General features: G+C 37.0%; 1 protein-coding gene across 4 annotated transcripts; it reads left to right on the forward strand.

The window, feature by feature from the left end:
• The first annotated feature begins 197 nt into the window (after window positions 1-197).
• l(3)mbt (lethal (3) malignant brain tumor) lies at window positions 198-23,407 on the forward strand. Of its 4 annotated transcripts, none has more exons than XM_019046597.2 (12): window positions 198-339; window positions 5,153-5,654; window positions 6,774-7,629; window positions 8,467-9,557; window positions 10,101-10,464; window positions 11,679-12,043; window positions 12,864-13,074; window positions 14,221-14,438; window positions 15,646-15,874; window positions 16,863-17,171; window positions 18,466-18,853; window positions 20,232-23,407. In XM_019046597.2, the coding sequence occupies exons 2-12, from the start codon at window positions 5,160-5,162 to the stop codon at window positions 20,608-20,610; spliced, it is 4,905 nt and encodes a 1,634-aa protein (XP_018902142.2). In that variant the 5' UTR covers window positions 198-339; window positions 5,153-5,159; the 3' UTR covers window positions 20,611-23,407. The 4 variants fall into 4 exon arrangements, with proteins under 4 accessions (XP_018902142.2, XP_018902141.2, XP_018902143.2 ...); XM_019046596.2 differs by lacking the exon at window positions 198-339 and adding an exon at window positions 3,255-3,748; XM_019046598.2 differs by lacking the exon at window positions 198-339 and adding an exon at window positions 3,857-3,961.
• The last annotated feature ends 127 nt before the right edge of the window (window positions 23,408-23,534 follow it).

The following is a 23,534-nucleotide window of genomic DNA, read 5'->3' on the forward strand; positions in this document are numbered from 1 at the left end:
TTGTAATGTTGCTACATTTTATTTTAATTTTTATTTATTTTTCAGGTTACAAAACTCCGAGGACTCGTAATCAAGCTGCCAGGTATTTATACATTTACCAAATTCCTTTTTAAAACAAATTACACAACTGATCTTTCAAATTTTATCCCAAGATTTCGCACTGATTTTTAGACGGAAACTGCTGTTGAGTATGTAGCGTAACCGGTAAGCCGGCAACAGTGTCAACGCCGATGAAATTTTCGTGAATTCAGTCCATGCGACATGCGTCGAAATTGAAATTTTCGCTGGAATTTCGTTTGTGCAAGCCTTTATTCATCTGCTATCACATCTGAGACAGAGGTAAGTTATTATTACCATTCTCTTTTTTACGGCAGGATTGATTATTTACATTCTAAAATTTACTGCTTATCCTCCATGCACAGACCTGCTGCATCCTGTATCACTTGTGCAGTTTATTATTGCTCAACCATCCATCACCTAAAGTACATAATGTACTTATTTCATTCAGTTCTCGTGAGCTCCTCTTTTCCCCTCTTGTTTAACTTTTCACACTAAGCACTAGCTGATTTCATTAGTTTGTGAATAAGCAGTATGTAGCCTTTTGACTGAAGTTTTCACCAGATCAAGTCCTCAAAATACAAGTTGAACTTGTGGTAAGTATATCATTGCACAGGTGTACCCACATAATGCTGTCAGGCATTATAGTTTGATGAAAAACGACTCACATAATTATCTACCTTTTCCAACAAGTTTGGCATCTACAAGTTGTTCATTTCTTCTATATTCAGCTCTATTATTGAACAAGCCTCGACGCATCAATTAATACCCACCTGGTAACAAGTGGTCGTGAAAATGCCGTAACGGTGTTGCCAAAATTTGTGTTGCAGTATCATTTTTACAACGTCTTCCTAGCATTATTTTTGACCGTTGCCAGGTTTGAAAGACGTTAATGAAACAATACAAAGCATAAATGTTCAGACATATGGAATTTTAACAAAAATGAAACAGAAAAATCCATCTCTGTGAAGGGGCTATGTTTTCATCACACGTGTGCCTGGTAGAGGGCCAGGGTCACCCCAAAATTATGCCAAGTGCTAAGTTGGCCCGTTAAAGATGCAAATGCGCTGTGGAAGAAATACATATGTACGTTTTTCTCTCAGTGTTTTTCCGAGAAATCATTTCATGAAATGATGATGAAATCCATGCGCAGATTCTGAACCTGATGCACACAATGTGAAACCTATATTTTGTATATCATTCTGGAGCTCTTTTTCTAAAAATGAATTCTGAAGAGAAATCATTGGGCCATTTTCTCAAGGAAAAAAATTCACATACTGATTGCAGTGGACACACGGGCTGCAAGACAGTTGCGGTTGAACTTTTTCCCTGTGTATCGAGAATTTTTAACGCACGTTGGCTAAATAACTCCAACATACTGATAATATCCACTCTAAATTCCTAGAAAGGACTATAAATTAGCAAATTAAGAGCACCAAAAGGAAAGGTGAGGAGTAGAGATGAGCAGTGCTAATAAAGGTGAAAAAAGAAAGGTATATTTTTAAAATTTAGTTTGCCTTATATTTCTAGAATAAGGTTTTGGAGAAGCTCTCGAGGCTTATGAGGATACTAAAGACTAATACGTATTTGAAGGTGGATTATGAAAGTATGATTCTCACAAAGTCACTGTAAAATTTTTAGAGGGGGCACACTTTTTATTATTTAAAAATCTTCTGCCCTGTAAAGTACAGACACTTTTTTTGACACTTTACAGGGCAGCCCTCAAATTTCATTAGTTCGCTGAGAATTTTATTGTATGAGTGTAGCCCTGGGTGAAAGCAAATGACATTCCTCAAGTTAGATATGGAATTCCCCATCCTGCGCTTACAGCTAAAGAGGAAAGCAATCCGAAACAGGCTCTTACCAAAAGCGTGGCACAATTTCAAGATGGTCATTTGTGAGATTAACATGCCCCTCTTGTACAATGTCTAAAAATTGAATTCCTCAATGTAGAATTCCACCTTATCCTACTCAGTTTTGGTTCGGTTTTGAAATGCACTCAAGTATACTTTGACCGTCGCACAGCTTATTTTACTAATTACGACTGGCTCTCTACTGAAACAACATTTTTCTCTATTCCATCCTCCCTGAAAAATTCTGACTTTACGCACTAAAATGATAAGCAGATCACTTCTTTCGTTTGCGCCTGAAGAAGGCAATGGACCCTTAAAATACAGCAGGGAGGTTTTATGGGGGCTATATTTTTGGTGGCTTTGGTAAGCTTTCTATGGTCATAAACGGCCAGTTCATGTTCTCTCTGTTTGTTTTTGAAACTTCATAGAGGACAGACGTCAAAATATATATCGTGTTTTTATCATCGTCCAACACACGAATTCTCTATCTGATCGCGTAGAAAATTTATCTCAAGAATCGGGTGAACCTTATCAATAGGCGTCGTGCGTCATGAGCCACCCCTCCCATTTTCCATGTCCATCAATTTATTCAGTGCAGTTTTCTGACCAGTTCATCGTGGTTATTCTGTAGTCGAAGCCAAGCATCCACTCATATTGATTTCATCATGCAAGTTCTATCCTCGTAAGCATAGTTCGGAATCAAGTGCATTGCTGCAATGCATTTTCAAATAATTTTTCGTCGCAAGTCACGTCGTGTTTTGGTTTTTTTTTCAACATGCCCCGTCTGAGCGCGACAACTGTGCGCATCGGTTGTGCACTACACACTCGAAACTGAGCTTTTTTTTCTTCGAAATTCTGATCGCTCATACCAACTTCTCAGTCTCTGATTATCCAATTTTGCATTTTGAAATAAATTTAAATGTATTTCCAAAAAACCTGAGTCCTACAATGGTGGGTATAGGATATCTTTCCGTTGCCTCGTGTGGTGTATTTTTATGGGACAGTTGGTACTTACGACGGGGCAGGCCGTCGCGCCCGCTACATCTTCGCTGTTCAAACCCGCGACTACGCGATGTTTTGTTCGTATTTCATGAAAATAAAGAAGAAAAATCGCGATTTTTAAATGCGGCCGCTGGATATAAGTCAAGCCAGACTTCATTTTTATTCGTACACCACTCGAAAATTCCACCCGTCTCCCCGAAGTTTTAAAAATCCAAGATCAATTGGCGCCTTTTGTCGGTGTTTGATTTCGTCTGCTCAGCCATTTTAAACTTCCCCCTTCGCCCGTCCGCCCGTAGTGACTTCTCCCCGTCCACCCCCTGCCATCCATCCCCACCCTGCCATCAGCATTTGTCCGTGCCTGTCGGCCTTGTGTTCAGCGCTGCTTCCAAGTTCACATGCGATCGCACCCCGTGGACCCAATCTGATTTTTTATCCCTTTTTCACGCGAAAACGAAAGACACGGCGTTTTAAACGTGGAACCGTCAGGTCCAGCGTTCAGAGTATTGATACACGCGGTTATCGAGCTGTTTTTCCATCGCGAAGTGTTTTCAAATATCGAGAATTCTTGGCCGCCCAACCGCAACTCGGCTACGGATCTGAATTCTTTGAACTGCTGTTTTCTATTTACCTGATTTCACCGTGAACTTTATTTCATGTGCGCAGTATAGTCGAGCTATTGTATTTGAGATGTTCGCCGTTTTTCTGGCTCTTAGAGCGGCATTAACTCCTTTTTTTTCGAATTGACAATCCCTCAATTTATCTCCGATGTAAGCTCACGAGAGAAGTGCATCAGTGTCTTTTTGCTCAGTACTTGGAAACATCCGGTATCAACCGAAGTAAGTCGTCAGAGTATTTGAGCGTATCGGGGTGGAGCACATTTTCTTCGTCCTTTTCGTCCCTTTGATACCTAATTTTTATCTTCTTATAACCCTGAAATTCTTTACATTCTCTTGTACCGCGCGAACCTACGGGAGATGCGTGTCTTTTCATTGCATTCGCGCTCGCGTATCAGTAGTTTTTCATTAGATAACTTCAATCCATCAGAATTTGTAGGTTTTTCATTCAATTTTACCTCCTCCAAGTATTTTCCTCTCTAGGGTTTGTTTATTTCTCTCCCGTTCACCCCTACCTTTTACCGTCTCCTAATTAATCACGCACTTATATTACCTTTGATATTTTCTAACCTATGATTATTGTTATTGTTGCATGTTAGCCAAGCTTTTTATGTTATTTTTTGTTTAGATTTTCCACCCGATAGTTCAGCTCACCTCATTTTAATTCTTGCTTTTCTCAAATTTAAGGTTTCACATTCATGCCTTAAGCAAGTATGTTTCTTTTTACCGTCCTCAGAAGCAACAATTGGGGAACATTATTGAACCACTGTGGCAGCAGTGGATATACCTGTCTGGCCCGATTATTTTTATTGCACTGTTAAATCTTTCACCTTTCTCATGTTGTATCGGTTGGATAAGAGTTTCTCTGAAAATTTGTAACAAGCCGACGTATGGTCTATTATTCATAAAATGTTCGAAGGGCTTTTCCTTAGTGTCAATCTCGACACTCATTATTCTTGCTAGTCGCTTACAGCATCTGCTAGAGACCCTCATTTTGTAAAGTAACTAAAATTTGTATTTAGCTGTACCATGGTGCTCTCTAGATCTCTAATATTTGATGCGAACAGCTTTGAATGAGATCATGTATTTTTATTCCAAGAACTAGAGAAATATGTGAGATGAAAAACAGTGTACCTATTTGCGCGAAGACCTGGCTGCAGATGATTCGAGTAAAGTGTTCACCGTAATTTTATAGTTACCCAAAAGTTTGCTACACTTAAGTTTTTACTGAAATTTCTTTTCTTTAGAGATCCTCACTCACCAAGGACTTATGAATCTTAATTCACAAAAAATTCACGATAAACTTGCAAGTATCCCAAAAAACGAAGTTCTCCTTGATAAAAACACTAAACTTTAACATTATACATTCAAATTTTGTGTTCATTGCATCACTTCTTTCATAATCCTCTTTTCTTTAAAGTTTAGTGTAATTATGGATAGCACATTTTGTGCTTATTAATATTCAACCTGGAAACTTGCACTTCTTTGCAATATTAAGTATAATATTTCTGTCGCACTTTGAAATGAAACTAATCCCACATTAATGCCTTAAAATTTTTTCCCTGCAGATGAATTTTTTCTTCCCATGTAGCATTATTTGAAATTTTGTTGTTGTTTTTTTTCCAGATGAGTTATGAGCACCTCATCGCCTGCTCCATCAGACGATAGATTGTTGGAAGATGCTCCTCTTGATTTCCGAGAAGTGTGCAGTGTCATTGCTCCACCGGGATATCTACCAACTATCATTAGACGAAAGCTAGAGAAATCAGCACCTGAAGTGCTACCCCCTGTAGCGGCCTCCCCCTCCGTTGCATTGCCACCTGCTATGGTGCCACATGCTATTGCAGTGTCAACTGTGAGCAACGTAGATTTTGGCAACCCCGTTCTCCTGCCCAGCAACTGTAAACCTGTATCTCTGTCCGTGCCAGTGATGAGTCTACTACCCCAAGCACCACCCAAGCCAAAAGAAGCAGATACTTACAATGCAGGGCCCTCTGGTGTGCATCCCGTAAAAATACGCCCCAAGAAGGAGAAAAAGTCGCCCAAGAAAAAACGTCAAAATTCAGATTTGAGTCGTTGGAATAAAACTCCGCGGCCCCGCTTAGGAGTAGATGATCCAATTCTTCCTGTAAGTAAAACTTTTAACTTTGGGTCCCTCACTCTTTCACCCCTCCTATTCTGCCATGCTAAGGGAAACCGCTGCATGAACATTCGAGAGTTGCTAAATTTCCCTTGATCAAACATGTATTTTCGACAAAATTTATGCATGTTTTTCCTTGCAATTTTCAGATATTTTAGATCAATCTGCCTACAAAATTGTCTGTTAATGTTGGAAAATAATTTTCACAATTTTCCCAGTAAATTCGGTTTTTATCGGAGGAAACTTGGCAATGTCCGGAGGCTCACACGCTGTCCTTCCTTAGCACGGCAGTGGTGTAACAGCCTTAAGGGTGGATATAATAATCTTGGATTTTTTCCTCTGCCTTTTCTCTGTGAGAAGTTCTCTCAAGTTAGCTTCTTTATTTCCTGAATCACTGAACGAGCTAATATTTTCTCAGCTTCTGGAAATCAAGAAAATCTCCTGTTCCTCGACACTTCAAAGCAACCCTGTGGTTTACCTCCCATGAGTTACAAAAAATTATTTTTGCTGACAGCTTCCTTTGAATTTGTATACTTAATACACTGAAAAATTTGATTCAGAAAGAAATTAAGTAAATTTTTTTTTTTTTTTTTTTTTTAAAGAAGAAAACAGATTGACTTTCTTTGATAACTGCCTATGATGAATTCTTAATAATTTCAACTATTTGTATGTTTTCAAACACAGTTTGTCTCTAACCAATTGAGGCACTGGATGCGAAAAGAGCACTTCTCAATTGCGGTGTTTCAGAATTTCTGTTGCAAAATAATCCATTGGAGAAGAATTCAATGAGTGATTTTTCCAGAATTCTTTCTATAGAAAATTGTGGAATCATAAGGAATGTTCAGTAAAATTTTTAGTGAAATGGATGCTTTCACTTTCTTTACAGTGAATGAAATATTAGATGAAACTCTGAAACACTGCAACCGAGAAGTGCCCGTTTTGCATCCAGTGCCTCAATTGAAAATGAATGGAAAGTGTCCGAAAAAATTGACTCGTACATCAAGGAATAAAACCGAAATTAGTTTTGGCAGTTAGCAGATAATCAGTTACCTCTTTTCCCTAATCCCTGTCATCCTGCTTTAATTTGTCTTCTTCATTGTATTACAGAGACTGAAACCAAAGCCGAAGGCAGAAGCGAGTTCATCTGAACAAAATTCCAACCCAAATATTTACACAGCGCCCCCATCAGCTGACGCAAACTCCACGCAGGCAAGCTCTGTGAATTCATCTCAATCACAGACAAGTTTGCTTCATCAAGCAGCATCGGCCACCTCTGAAGGTAAACCTGGAAACATCATCAAGCATGTCTTAGTGAATGAGCCAGATGCTAATCAAGAATCTGTCGTACAAGGATTCTTCCTAAATTCCTTGGAAAAGAATCTTGTGCTGGTCTCGGACTCCAAGCAAACAGCGGCTACATCCACCTCAAGCAATCAGCCAGTGGGCACATTTATAATCCAGAATGCTGCTCTGCACTCGTCTCTTCAGAATGGCAATGCAAATGGGAAAGAAACTCCGGTTCAAAGTCTGCTCAACAGTCAGAGCCTTCTCCTCAATAGTATAGCAAACTCGCCCAACATGACTAATTTTGCAATCGCCACAAGTGCAGTGAAAAGTAATCAGGAGACACCACGTTCAAATTCACCGAATGCTCTGCCAAAGAACAAAGGCAATTCCAATTCGATTCGGTTACCTGTTGGAGGTTTGCAAGGAAAAATCCTACAATGTACTTCAACTGCCGTATCAATCAATAGTACAACGTGTAGCCCAAAACAACTGGCAATCCCCAAATCAGTTGTGTCCTCTCCAAACGTTCTTCTGTCTCTCGCTTCGCAGAAACAATGCCCTTCCTCAGGCATATTTCAAAATCCGAATATTATCAGGCTCGCAGTCAAAAATGGGAAACTTTGCCCCGATGTGAGCATGCCAGTTCCACCACCTGTCAACACCTCTCCACAAGTCTGTAAGTGTGCATCTCACCTTTTCATTCAAGAAAGTCAATAGTGGAGTGTATTGATTAACGCAGTTCATCCTATCACCAAGTGATCAAATGGGCTGAATGTAGGCAACAGAAAAGGATCAAGTCACACCCCGGAAAAACATCAATTGAACGTATTTCTGCCAAACGGAACTATGTGCACTATGCCGTGAGCCCTGTTGTGCATATATTCCTATGGGTCTCAGGGCTCATGTCTCAATGCACATAGTTCCGTTTGGCAGAAATTCGTCCAATTAAAAGTCATGTTGAGCCTAACTAGTCTGGATGGTCGGGACAAGATGTGACTTGGTTTCCCTTTGTTAAATTCGATCCAAATTCAACCAAAGCCAGTGTAAAATCCCTTGCGTAGGAGTTAGTTTTTGAAACTTTTAGTGTATTCATCAAATTCCATTGAAAATTTTGTCGGGGAGACATGGAATAAAACTTACAATTCAAAACTCAGAATCTAGTTTATTAAAAGAATGTTGATTTTGTACTCTTTCTGATTGAGAAGTACAAATCACGATAAAATTTTAAAGAGTGTTTTTCAATTGCACTTTTCTCCAAAGTTTGCACTTCATTTTTGAAGAAAACTAACTAATACTGTTGCATTACATTTTTTCTGTAGTTTAAAAGCCAAGCAATAGAAGAATAATCCCAATTTTTCGAAGTCAATACGTTCAGGAAAATATAATTTTAGTTATTGAATCATTGAATCATTTAGTTATTAGTAACCTAAGTTTTCTAAATAACAAGTTTTACATTCACATAGACCTTGATAATTTCACATATGACCTCTTTCTTACTGTCTTTTTTTTTCAGCTGCTGCCGAGGCTCCTAAACCTCCGCTGAAACCAATCCAGTCCCAGCAGCAAGCAGTAACACTTTCAACCCCAAAATCGCAGATGAATTTATCAACGATACCTGCAATTGTTCCCCTCAACGACCCCAAACTCAAATCTGTACTCAAAGGCAATGTTCTCTCGTCTCTACTTCATAAAGGCGAAACTGACGAAGAGAAACCAATGGAGAACTCATCCGAAAAACCATATGAAAATCCGCTTTTGTCTGCTCCAACTTCAACCAACATCAGTCCTGCAGATGCAGCGGTACTGTTCAATTCAACAAACGTAGGCTCTTCACCGTCTACAGAATCAGAATCTACCTCGCAAATTCTCGCAGGTCCTCCTTCCAAGCCCTCCAAACCAGCAACCGGCGGTCCACCTGGGCTGTACCCGTTAGCTATGATGTCCTCAGATACCACAACCACCTCGGCAATAATGTCTGCAATTTCCTCATCCTCTGTCCCCCTACTCCACATTCCAGAGACCATCCCATCGCAGAATGCCCATGCACCATCTGCTGGGAAACCTAACGGGTCCCTCCTAGTCATACCAGGCATCGTTCCATCGAGTCTCCCATCCCTCTACTTACATCCTAGTGGTGCTTACGTTACCTCACTCTCCTCCTTAACATCAAATGTTACGACTGAGTCGGGTGCTGTTAATGATGTGAGAGTCCCTTCAGAAATTTTGGAGGCGATCGCATCCCTGTCTTCCATTCCAGTGCCCGTGCCAGAAGTACCTCACAGCGCTAACTTGGAAAGTGTTTACAAAAAACTGCAGGATGCAGCTGCTGTATCAGCATCTTTTCCAGCTTCAGCTCCTAACAGAGTGGAATCCTTTTCTGTGCCCAATTCAAAAGCTGAGTCTAAACAGATGGTGTCAAGTCATGGCAAAGAATCCGGAAAGGAAGCTTACAGCAACAATTCAAAAGAAACTCTTATCATCTCAGAGACTGATAATAAGAACAAAGATGCAGACAGTATTCCAGACATTCCTTTGGATACGACAAAGAAACTACTTAATTGGAATGACATCGGCGTTGGGCCCTTAGCAGGCAGCTCAATTAAGGTAAGCGCAAATGCTCTTTCTCTCAAATAAAGGAGCTTCAATCAACTTTTCTAACCGCTGATGGACATTATTATTCAAAGCAATGAACTATAAATCATTTCATCTATCTAGATACAATCTTCCTAATTAATTTGTAACCTCTAAGAATGTAATGTAATCAACAACTCACCCAATTTTTGTGCAGCTCCTTCCAAATTTGTATGGCTGTCACGGCATTCTTTTGTTTATTGTTTTGTAAAGAAGTTTTATTTTTAGTGTATTTTCCGAAGGAAAAATACACTATTTTATTTATTTTTTTTTGCAGTTCCACCTTGAAATACATAATTTGTATGAAATCATAGTATGTAAGGCGACATTAATCAAAGCAGCTATGTGTCTGTAGAAAAAAGAAAGAAATTCAATTCCAACAACTTAGCCAGAATTCAATTGGTGAACATTTTCCCCCTCCGTTTATTTTCTTTTTTATTAAAAATTTACAAAATGTGTCCAAGTATCAAATTAATATCGAATTTAATTTAATAATTTCTTTGATTTCGTTCTCAGTTCCGGATGAATGAATTTGGAATGATGGAAATCGATGATAACTTCGACAAAAAGTCTGACACTGGCAGTGACTCGGTTTCGCTCAAAGACGGAAGCCTAGACGACGTTAGCACTAACAAAGAAAACTTCAACGACTTTCTTTTATGCAAAGAGAAGGTTGTAGAAGAAAGTGTCTACTCCAAAGAAAACAGGAATACCAACGGCTCTTCAAAGAGGAATAAGCGTAAAGAAGGAAGGCGGGCTATTCGAGTCGATGAGTCTGATGCTGCCTTCCAAACTAAGCTTGATGAAAAGCGCCACTCCAACAAGAAGGCAAAATTAGAATCTGGTGAGAGTAGAAAGAGCGCCCTCAAGAACAAAGATGGTGAGTTTACATTTTATTCCAGTTAACACAGGTTCGGGGTTTTTTTCCCCTTCCTCTATCACTTTTGTAGAAATTCTTTTCCTACCCTATTAGTGCTCTAAATGTGGTGTCTGTCACTGTGGAATCCATGTGCTGTGTCACAGGTTTTCGTTGAGATAAGAAACGTCTATTTAACGTTGCAAGCCTGATGAGCCTTTTCTCAGGGAGGAATACGTATCGTTGCAACTTGAAAAAAAAACTGTTTTTTCAGTTCTCGAGAACAAAATTGATTTTATTTTTTTAAAACAAATCAAATCGCTAAGAGGAAATAAGGTCAATTCCATATTTGACCATTTTTCAGGCGAATGGATTCTCTGAAACTAGACACGTAGGTACATACATTAAATAGTATTGTGCATAATATTTTTTCTTTGTTTAATATTAACTTTTGCATCTTTCCTGTTTTAAAATTATTTTCTATTCATTTTTTTATTTTATGTATTCTTATCATTAACTTTATAACCATTGTTAAGCACATTTCAGTCCTAATAGAAAATTACTAGAAGGAGGGGATTAGTAATAAGCCTTTCTAAATGACTTGTGTTTGTATTGCAGGTTGTTCTATTGCAGAACGGCTAAATTAGACCTTCCATGTCTCTAATATTTCTCGATTCCAATGATGTCTTATGACATTTCAGTTGTACTAACTTATGCTTTAGGGTTTAGGTAAACTTACGTTACCACTTAAAAATCTGTATCATGATTACAGGCATTTTACACTAAACTGAAATGTTTAACAGCTTGTTTCTCATAATGCCATTTTCCCGACTTGACAGTAGTTCCACCTAACTCCTCAATCGGTATGATTTGAGAATGAATAGCAAGAAATCGATTTTCCTTAAAATCGATTTACCTATTCAATACTAAGAATCAAAATGATGAAAAATTGTCAACATGATAACATCGTCATCAATGCTTTCAAAATTTGGATGAAAATTGAACTAACATTGTTTGATGTTAATTGTTTGCCAATTTCAATTGTTCACCAACTCTAAGAATTGATTCTAATTTTAAATGACTCCAAAAAATTGATGCAATTTTCTCCGCTATCAGCCCTTATGAATGGATTTCTTGAAGTAAGTAATCAATTTTAAATCACCAATCCCAATAATTTATGCATCTTTGTCAATTTCTGACCTTTTCATCTAATGAGTTCATCCTGATTCAATTTTCAGACTCGAAAGAGAAAGAGAGCAGCGGAAAAGAAGAAATACTCCAGTGCAAGGGTTGTAACTGCTATGGACTGAGCGATGAGTTTTTCAATGAACGAGCTTGTAGTGCAGATTGCGAACGAGAAGTGAAACAGAAACTAGTCATTGCGAGGAAGCTCGAGTATGACCGCAACGATGTTCGCTTAAAGAAGAGGGAAAAGTACTACAGCCTCTTAAAGAAGGAAGTCCAAGACCAGAAGCACTTCGGGAAGGATGAAATTCAGGCCAAACTCGATAAAATTGAGAAGATTGACATAGATAAGATCGACTTGACCAAGTTGGAAGCAGAGATCAAAGGACTTGATGATTTTGATGAGGATTCGAATATCGTAAGTGATTTTTTATGTTGTTTCTTTGTCTCTTTTAGGTATGTATTAATTAGTCTTTAATAGCAATATCAAGAGCTCTGTAATTTTGATAAGTTGATGGCTAAGTTCGAGAAATGCGTCTAATAATAAATCTAATCAAAATATTTCTTTGCCATTTCTTGTGATTTGTTCAGACTAAGCAAAGAAAATGTACAGAAAATGTTAATGGAAACTGCTGGTTAGTTAAGCTTTGAAAAATCCAAACATTAGTGGGGAGACTTGCAACCTGAGGTATGCATCCCCCCCCCCCCACTCATCAAAGTGTTCTTAGAGTAGATATATTGTCTAAAAAATTAGTCCCCTACAAAGAGTCATGATCCATTATTTTCAGACTTTTCACCCCTACTCTCATACTTTCTTTCATGAAGGTTTTCTAGTGCTGATTCTCAGAGGACCCATACCAAAAAATGAAGCAGTCAGCACTTTTTAACAAATTTTGACCAGAATAAATCCTTTTTTCATCATTAGGCAGATAGATAAGTGAAAATAAAAATGTCTCTGAAAAATTTTTCCAAAACAAACTCACTCTGAATACTTAGTAAAAATAACAGCTTTCCATTTTCCGATCTCAGGGTAAAATTTTAGGAATCATATAAGTGGCTAGCCTTATTTTTAGACGCACTTTGCGCATGGCGCCAAGTTAAGTTGGAACATTGTTAGTTGTATCTCAACACGCAGGAACTTTAGATGGCATTATCGCAGAAGTGACAGAATGCTTTTCTATTTTGCAAGCTCTTAAGTCCTTCATAATTGTACCAAGTATTTTCATTTTCTCTCGCAGGATGTTCTATCAATGAGTAGTGATCTCAGCCAGCCTGTAGAACCAGCTCCTTCAGATATTTTCAAAACCTTGGAAAGAGGCGATGCCAAACATGATTCATTCGAAGGAATCTCCAAGGTTCAGAATCCGTTCAAAGTAGGAATGAAGCTGGAAGGCATCGATCCAGAGCACCAATCCAATTTCTGCGCCATGACTGTTGCAGAAGTGAAAGGTAAAATATTCTGTTCTGTATTATTTACAAATTTTAAAGGTGCAGATTCATGTATGTTTCGCCATGTGTGATTCAGATGACAATTTTGATACGACTGATTCAATATTCTTTTTAAAGTAATTCTAGAAAGATGGGAAAGGAAGCGGAGAGTTCAGCACTGTGTGTCTTCACAGAATAAAGGTGCAAGTGTAAAAAAAAGAGAAATAAACAAGCTTTTTTCGCAATAGAAATGCTAATGCACTAAAATCAGTTACTTCAAGCGTTGCCTGATTTTCTCTCACGATTTATTTTGTAAACTGAAATGCAAGCAATATTCTACCCGGAAAATTTGTGAACCTTCCTTGAAAATCCAGTAAAAATCCGGGGAAACCAATAAGGCTATCTGGTTGCTTAATTTGGGCAAGAAATGATAACATTTGAGAGCAAATTAGGTCATGTGAAATTGAGTTAAGCTAAAGATGGTTAAATGCGTTCAACTATTCGACAGTCCTTTAGGAATTTTTTTGAAAACCACGTTATATCTAGAGTTTTGGTAAATTTTAAAAAAAAAAACAAGAAAATCTTCCATAAATTTAGGTCATTGTATATATAGATTAGGTTATGTGCACAGCTAGGTTGTCGGGTTTTTTTTTGCTACCTATCTCTATTTTTGAATGTACAGTCCATACATTTTTCGATAAATAAATAAATGAATAAATAAATATAAGATCGGAAAAAATCCAGTAAAAATTTTAATGTTTTGTCTCAAATAAAATCTTATCCTAGAAACGCTCTGTTGACTAATATGTGACTGGATTTGGACCTCACCTTCCGGAAGAAAATTTTCCTCAACTTTTTGTAGATACACGGAGGAAGAAAATCTGGAAATTTTGGCGCAAATTGACTCTGGAAGTTCAAAGATTGAATTAGGTGGATAAGTGTCCTGAAATTCCAAGACAACAACTCTTAGATCTTAGGTTGTTCAGGTTTCTAAGGTTGTTGTCTTTAGGTGGTTTCATGGGAAATTTTCTCCTGAGAGACAAGGTCCGTCCCTACAGATCACATCTTTTTTTAATCAGACAAAGCCAGGAACTGCTGAAGGTGAAAGTTGTTTTCTTTCATTTATTTGTACAAAAACTTAAACTGGAGAGTTTATCTGTGTTGCAGGATATAGAATGCGTCTCCATTTTGACGGCTACAATGAATGTCATGATTTTTGGGTGCACGCTAACTCGCCAGACATCTTCCCAGTCGGATGGTGTGAGGCCAGGAAGCGGCAGTTGAATCCTCCGCTAGGTTATTCCAAAGAAACATTCAATTGGCAGTCTTACTTAAAGCAATGTCGAGCAAAAGCAGCGTCCATTTCATTATTTAGAGCACCACCGGTAAGAATGCCTCAGCCAACTTTTTAACTCAGTTAGTCTAATAGTTTTTAAACTCATGCCTTTAGGCGAAAAGGAAAGTAAGTGAATACATTTTTCATTCAAATTTTTTTGTCAGTCTCATTTTTTCAGTAACTGAAAGAATAGATTTCATACCATGGAGAATTTGCACGCAATTTTTTTATTGCTTCATCTGATAGTGCCTAAAGAGCTACTTTTGCAGTATTTTCATAATTTTTTTCGGCTATGGGAAATAGTATAAAAATCTATTTAAAAGTGAGAAAATGCGCCGCCTAGTTATGTCATGTGGCGGCATTTCCAATTTAAACGGATGTATTTCAGTAGATATCATTTTGTTATATCTCCTCCTATAATTATTCAATTTATGAACCAAGGGTATCCTCGTGTTCAGCTCACATGGTAGTGTCCATTCAAACTTGGAATTCATCAAATTTCAGACTCCTGCAAATTCTTTATTTAGAATGTGAAAAGTATAATTTTGCTTTCTCTCATCAGTTTAGTTTCAGTTCCTAAATCTTTGAACCTTACGCAGTCATCTTAAATTTCAGTTATTCTCCGACTGAGAGCATTGCTCATCAACAATCAAAATGAAGTATAAAGATACGGTACTTAAGTGGCGTACCTTCATTCAACACATTACAATACAGTACTTTTCTCTCTTGTACAATAATTTAGTTTTATCGCACACTTATACTTCATTTTACCCCTTTATTTTCATGATTTTGACCGATTTCACATATTTCTCGATAGCGACAGGTGTGAAAAAGCAGAATAGAAACCTTTAGCATATGTTCTTTGTTCTTAACTAACAGAGAATATTTAATGTGCTAATTACGTATCTCAATTTTTAGCATCTAGCATCATTTGATGAGTTTTTCTGATTCCAGCAAAATTAAATCTCTAATCTTGGCGCAGGTTGCAAATAAATAATAATAATAAGGAAATGGGTTGAAATGTTTATTTTTAGCATTTAAGTTGTGTCCAAGATTATCATTTGAGACACGCTTATATTCTTAATTCAAAATTTTAGCAGCATCTTTTATCTTAACAGCTTTTCAACCTTAAACAAAACTTTCGATCAATGGATTCTTTGTTTGTTCAGTCTCTTTTCTTTAATGTTTTTTGATAAAAAAAATGGTTGCTCTATTTTTGTTTATACTATGCCTAATTTTTGGCTTCCTCTTTGCAGACCAAGGTAAATAACCACTTCAAGAAGGGTATGAAGCTCGAATCTGTGGACAGAAAAAACGCATCCCTGACGTGTGTATCCACCGTGGCGGATGTGATTGACAATAGGATTTTAATTCATTTTGACAGTTGGGGCGATGTGTATGACTACTGGACTGATATAACCGCTCCGTATATCCATCCTGTTGGATGGTGTCAGGGACAGAACTATGATCTCACTCCTCCTACCAGTGAGTATTGGTTTTTAATTGTTTTCCTCTCGATACGCAACGCCATGTTTCATTCAGTGGTGTGGCGTGCTTTGCGATGTATGGATTGTCATGCCATTTAAACCTATGGAGTGGGATCGATAAACAGGGTTTTCGCAGTGAACACCTTAATAATCCTTAATAATTACCATAGGTTTAAATGGCATAACAATCGATTTATAGCAATTCACGCCATGCCACTCATTTTATTACAGACATCCTTCACAAGTTTCTCACCTTTCTCCTAACATCGTTTTGCTGGAAAGTTCATGAATCTTATTATCTCTCGGTTGCTCATTCACTGAGAATCAAAATATACCTAGATAATAATCAAGGAATTTGACAAAATCATCTGTTTTCTTGTCTGGCAAAGATTTTAAATCGTCATTTCCTCTAAATTTAGGCTGCTAAATAATACATATCTTATCTGCATTCTCTCTGAATGAAGTTATCTTTCAATCCCTTTTTTCATTAATTGGGAAAGTGTCCATTAAGGACATGTAATGTCTCGATGCTTTTTCGAAGGTCACACTGAAAAATTCAATGACAGAGGCAGGGATTTCTGTGATATATTAAATTTCCTTATCTAAAAAAAATCGTTGCAATCACTCAACAAACTTTGAAAAAATATTGATTTTTTTGAACTGTAATGTTCCTGGGTTCCGAGAACTAAGTGATGAAGGAATGAAAAACCTATTGCCTCCATCTCTTTTGAAACTGGACCACAAACTGGCAAAAATTGTTTAATTTTGATGAACTCCAAACGCTTCCTGAAAAAATTGATTTCAATTTCACAGTGACTTAAATTAATTCATTTTAATCATCCAGAGAGAAACATTTCATGGGTATTATTTCAAAATAACAATGCTACGCTATCATATATTTTTTAATGCATTCCAATTTAAGAGTCCTCAGCTGCTGCAAATATCACAAAATAAGAAAATTTCAATATTTTTCCATTTATTTTCAGATCACAAGAGTAACAAAGTTTTTGTATGGGACGAGTACCTAAAAGAAACCAAGTCAACGGCTGTTCCCGCTCGTGCTTTTAAATCGCAGCCTAACAAGTTCAAAGTCAATATGAAACTTGAGGCTGTAGATTTCCGGGTGCCATCCCTGATTCGTCCTGCCACTATCATCGAAATCAAAGACCATCGCCTGCGGATAGCATATGATGGTTTTCCACTGAGATACGCTTATTGGGTTGACTGTGATAACCCAGATATTTTTCCACCTGGATGGTGTGAGAAAACGCGTCATCCCCTAGAACCTCTGCCTTGTAAGTTAGCTTTTTTTCCACTAGACGTAAAATTTATTTTCTGACTGTTGTTGCTAATAGGCATTGATAGTCCGCCAGAGAATCAGTCATCATTTTAATCTCAGTGACATTCTTTTCTTTAAGGTTGATTGTTGACAATTTTTTATTTATTCTTGTGTCAAATTAAACAGTCTTGAAGATTCCATCTAGTGTTCGAAACTCACCTTTGAGTTTTAGGAGCCATGTGGCGCATCAAGCCCGATTTTTAGGCGCCATTGAAGATTTATTAGGGGCCAAATTTACTTTTTGCCTACGTATTACGGCGCATTTAGTGAAAAGTTAGACACAAGATGTTTTCGTAACAGAACTAGTAAGTAGCTGTAACTTGGGGAAGACAAAAGCACTAGGAATGAAATCGTGAAGAATAGAAAAAGCAAGCTTTCACTTGTAGTGTTGAAAATTCTGAGTTTTTTCAATTCAAATAGATGTGTTTTTCTTTCTTTATGTGACTTCCAGTGAAAATTGGCAGATTTTTAGGGGGCAATATTTAGGGGCCACGTTGGCGCAGAGCCTTCATTTTTTAGGCGCAATTGGTGCATTGGCACCTGTGAGTTGCGAACACTGATTCCATCGAAAATTACCGTTTCTAATCAAAATTTATTAACTCTGGGGGGGGGGGGGTGTGTGTCAATCAAGAGTTTTCGAGGAAAGGAACTTTTTCCAAGGTCATTTTTTATTTTCTCAATCTCGTATATCCTTTTGATTGCTATAACACAGATTTTGATATGATATTATAGATTTTGATACACAGATTATGAACACAGATAACCGTTTTTTGTGTAGGCCAGGTACATATTTTATGAAACAAGAGTCAATTTTTTGTCTTTTTCGTTTCGGCAAATCTTGAGAAGTGCAGAAACTTTTCTCCCAAGGACACCCTATCCATGGCTTATCTCTGAAAATAAATACTTCAGTTACAGTGTTTCAAAAGCTTCTTAAATATTTTAGAAGAATAACTTATATGAATATTATAGCTTTAAATTTTTGCGGAATAATTGTGACGGGGTAAAGGAAAATCAAGGGGTCCTTTAAAAAATATTAGTTTTTTTGTCTTTTTCTTCTTTTTTTTTCATTTAAACACTTATGTACAAGAAGAAATTTTATTTTCAGGTTTTTCAGCGTTAGGCCATTGCTGTCCCTCTCATGAAACAATAAGAACCACCACTGACTTAAGAACCTTCTCACTGGAACACTTCTAAATCTGTCCTCTTCTCTCATGTTCCAGCAATTATATCAATTTTTTTACTTTTTTCAGCAATGGATGAAATCGGAGACTGCGGGACACGCGGCTGCAAAGGTATCGGCCATATCAAAGGACCTAAGTTCGTGCGCCACTTCTCGGCACAGTACTGTCCTTACTCCAAGCAGAATTTAGATTCTGATGCTGATCATATTCCTGACCGGTTGCAAGGCGAACCTGACGCGTTTGAAGTGGACGAACCCTTGAGCAAACCTTCAGTAGTCAAGAAAGAATCCTTGGAGACGTTAGAAAAACCAAGCAAGACGTTGCAAACAGAACAACCAAAATCAAATGAATCTAAGCCTGTAGAAAAAGCGAGCAAAACTAATTCCGAGCCCTTAGCGCCTATTGCTTCCACTTCCACGGCGCCAGAAGTTCTTCCTAAAAGGAGAGGTCGCAAGAGGTAACTAGAAAATATTTTTGAGAGCTTATCAGTTTATATCTTTCAGGTCTCAATAGACATAAAATTTTAGAGAGTCACAAATCAAATAAATTTTAAGAACTCATCTTGTGGAGGAAGCAGAATATTTCTCCAAGGAACTGAGATTTGTCTAGTCTGAAAACATGCTATCCCATTTCTTCCATGTTTGCTTTTACAACTGGGAAGAAGCGTTTACACCCCAAAATTATTTTTCTGCAGGAGGAAGATGATGGGAAGATCTAAGCTTAAGGTGATTCTGAGTGATCCAGGGACGATGTTTGTCACTTCAGCTACTACGTTAGGCTGCTTCACAGTCTGTGTCTTTGAGATCCGTAACATGTATCAACATTAATTCTGAATAGTATGACATCAAATTCATTAAATCTCACTGAAAATGTATTTAAAAAACTTTCAAAATGGACATTGCTCATTGACTTAAAGTGTAAGAGAGACGTTATCTCTCTCTGATGTATTGGGTCAATAAGCGGCGTCCGTTTCGGAAGTTTATGTCTTGAATTTATATTTAATTTTCACCAATTTGATGTCACCTTTTAATTATTAATGCTGCCACTTGTTACGGATCAGCTCCTTGCAATAATTTGTACATCTTGATAATTATTGCCTCATAAACACAGACTGTGTAGCAGCGCAGCCTAGTGGTGGATCTTGTTCCCAGATCATCACTAGGAATAACCTTTCCCAGATCACTAGAAATAACCTCAAACTATGAATAACCTTAAACTTGGAATAACCTCAAATTTGAAATAACCTCATTAGAGAATCGCAGAGGAAAGGTTTCGAAAGGAAGTTAGCTCTCTTTATATCACTTGACTCCGTTTTAAAAATGTAATATTCACATTATTTTTCTCTGTATATATAGTGTATTGTTGAAAATAATTCTGTTATAGTGTTCACTTCAATAATGAACATTTTAAGTGTCTCATTTTAGTAACTCTGTATTTGGCGTTCCTCAGGAATACAGACCTTAGTCTATGGGGCAGAATTTTTAGGAGGTGACTTTTGCTGAGTTGGGCCGAAAAGTTAGCTTTTGAGATTTTGTCAGCATACTCTCACTTGTGTCCTGAAGAATATGTTGCAAGTGATACAATTAATTTTTGTGTCAACGAATGGCGCAAAGTTTCATTTTAAACTAACAATATTTAACCCTGATCATGGCATATTCATACTGTAAATAGCGGTCCATTGAAACAATTTTCTTTTTTAACTACGCCTTGCCAGGAAAAATTCTTCAAGGGTTGTTTAAAAATGAATTTATGACTTTCACCCCTCCTTATGTATTGAAGGGTCCATTATATCCTATTGTCTCTTAATTTGTCTAATTCAGCATTTGTTTTTGCAGGAAATTCTCTAAAGAAATGGAAGGAATTAAAAGCGATGGTTTTGATGTTTTGCGGCAAGAAGTTATTGAGTCTGTCCTCCGTCCAGGCTATACACCAAGCAGTAGAGACTCAATCACGTCATCAAAGCATGCAAGTCAATTAGGAATTAATGTCATAGACGCTGACCCTCGTAAGTGGACGAGTAAACAAGTGACCGCATTTGTCACGCGCATCTACAATCAGCCCGATAAAACTAGAGTCTTCTTAGAACAGGAGATAGATGGTGAGGCGTTTCTGATGTTGACTCAAAAAGACATTGTAGATATCTTAGGTCTAAAATTAGGACCAGCCATCAAAATATTCAATGCTATTGTTTTATTACGTCAGAAAATAAGTTGATCTCCTCTATAATAACATTGTTTCCATTTGCCGCTCAACTCAGTCAGTATCATTTTAGGTTATCAAGATACTTGTATTCTGTTCTAATGTTCATTTTTTACGTGTTCTGGTTTAAAATTAGAGAAACCGCCTTTCTAATTATTAAAATTAAAGTTAACCCAATAGCGCAACCCTCAGCCATAGATAACCGAAGGCATCTTCTCCTCAGCAGATGTAGTAGATCTTCTTGATGAAGACAACACTGGACGATGCTAGGTTCGTTAATAAAATTCAATGAATAGCAGGTCGCTCAGCTTTAGAAGCTAATTTCACCTGTTTTTACTGGAACACTTCCTTACGAAACCCTTAAGTTTCAACCGAAACAGTCCAATTTTGGGATTTTCCCTTCTATTCAATTACTCGAGACAGTATTTTTTGGTGGTGTGGTATTTTGCAACAGCTAAAATGTGCCTGTAAAATTACTAATGGATCCCACTTACCGCTGAGATTATAAAGTGAAATGAGTGTTCTAGCAAATCGAGTTTAAAATCTCGATATCTCTTCATATCCACCGAAGATTCACTTATAATGTTTGTCATAATTGAGTTGGTGATAACCTTCGGAACAAATATTCTCTTTCTATCAATGTTTTTAAGTAATTTGATTTATTGTTGATTCAGCGCTTTTGTTATTTTTATTATTCGTTTTCTGTGATAAATGAGTCATTTGTAAATACCTGTCGTTTCAAGGATTCCTCCTGGTGTTGTACATAATCTGTCCAGTGATAATGATTATTCTATGTGATTCATCTGTAATACTTATCAAAATCCTCAACTGAGATATAGGACGATTTTGCAATTTTTTATTTGTTTTTACCCCTTCAATTGTTTTTAGCAACTTACATTTCATAACTGCGATTAATTCTTAATTCTCCTGAACTTTCTCTTACTGTCTTCGTTTTTTTACTTTTTTTGAATTGTGGAACCTCCTCACTTCTCATTCATGTTATTGTCGGTATAGAGGAAACTATCTTTTAGCAATGAGGATCAAAGCAGGTTATCAAAAATTTTAGTCAGAGCTGAAAGAAGAGATGTTTTCTGTGTGAAGTTCCTCAAAATCTATGATAGAAGCAAAGTTTGAAACTTTCTTATTATCCTGCAGTTTTCGTCGAAAATGCGTGCAATTTAGAGCTTGTTTCCAAAATTGTATCTTGGAAAATATTTAATCGTAAGTCAGTACGTCCAAGTGAAACCCTTCACGTTCGTAAACAGGGATGACTCATTTGTCTCATACTTTACATCCTCGTTGCAAAAGCTCAAACATTCGTATTTTTTTATAACACAATTTGTGAGATGAAGAGTTAATTTTACACTCGGTTGATGCTCTCTTTGTAATAATTCAAACATTTTCTCACAAGAAACAACTTTTCTTTCAGCTTTGTCAAAAAATTTGAGCGGCTTCTTTTCCTCTCTTTTTCTCTATTATTAGGGTTTCTTATCAAAGGCGTCTTTCAAGCATGAGTAAAATGTTTTGACGTACTTATATCTACGTCCATTGAGATCTCTGAAGTCTATAAGTTCATCTCATTATCGAAATCATGAGATAATGCTTGTTCATTGCAAGGCTAATTTAAGTGTTTAACATTCTAGTAACTTGGAGAATCTTCCTATGCAAGCTTGTTGTATTTACTTGCCAAAAGTATTGTAATCAAGCTTGGTTTGAGTGTGTTGGTAACTTAAAAATTCCTCTTGTCATAAATGTGATGTATCAATGGCTAACCTATATGTATCTCTATCACAAGGTTTAAAAGTTTCCAAATTCTGTTGGATATTTCTAAAAGAAAATCAATGGAAATATTCTCTTTAAATTTTCTATGATGATTTTTAGATGAGTTTAGAAAATTCGTAGATGTTTTTGACGAAAAACTGCAAGTTGGTTTTCTCACAAATAGTGAAACATGAGCAAGGAGCCATGAGATTAGCGCCTCCAAAAATGAAACAATATTTCACTTGACAAAGGCTCATCAATGAAATTGCTGATCTCCTGTGACAGCCATTGAAAGTAACAATTAACTATTTCTCTTAAATAATGTGACAGCATCTCTGCTTATTTTTTCTCTTGCTCTCTTTCTCTATCTCCTACTGTTGGTTGATTTTTATTTTTTGGATGGCTGAACTTCGTAAACACCCGTCATTTGTAACATTTCAAAATCTCAGCCTGTATTTTATACTTTTTCAAGAAGAAAGAACTGCCTCTATTTCGTGAAATATTTAAAACATTGTCTGTGTGTCCAAAGGAAGAGATTGGACTAGTTCTCAATTTAGAAATCGACTACTTACAATATATTTAGAGTGTAGCAAATGATAAAGCGTACCTCTGAGGGTTTAGCCGTTACATCTCCAAGAAAGTTTAGTGAGGGGAGCAAGAATCCTTTTTTTTCAAGATAAAAGGAAAATAACTGTATCTTCAACTTTTTAATAGGCGTTCTCTGCGGTTGCATGGAAAAATTTTCAGAGGACTCAGCTCAATTTTCAAAATTTCAGTGTCTGATCATATTTTCAAATTTTCCTTTTCTATCAGTCAGTTTTTGTTTTGTAATTATCTGAATGTAATTTTGTAGTATAAAACTGTAAATATGTTTGTACAAATAGTCCATGTCTCTTCGGAACCCCTGTATAAGAATAGTCATGTATGACATGAGTAACCTCTTTCGATGTGTTGCCAAATGTTCAATGTTACAACATACAAAACTCATACTGCTAGTTTTTTTGTATACCTTGACTTTTTGTTGGGACATTAAAATTTTTGCAGTATTAAAGTTTCCTGTTCTTTGCTTTGTATTTCATCTGACCTACACTTTGTCTCGCTGCAATTACATCAGAAAGTCAATTTTCTTATTTGTATGAATTGGAAGAAAGCGAGGTGCAAAATCAAAGACATCTCAA

This window comes from Bemisia tabaci, chromosome 8 (assembly GCF_918797505.1).
Source record: "Bemisia tabaci chromosome 8, PGI_BMITA_v3".
Classification (NCBI taxonomy): Eukaryota; Metazoa; Arthropoda; class Insecta; order Hemiptera; family Aleyrodidae; genus Bemisia; species Bemisia tabaci.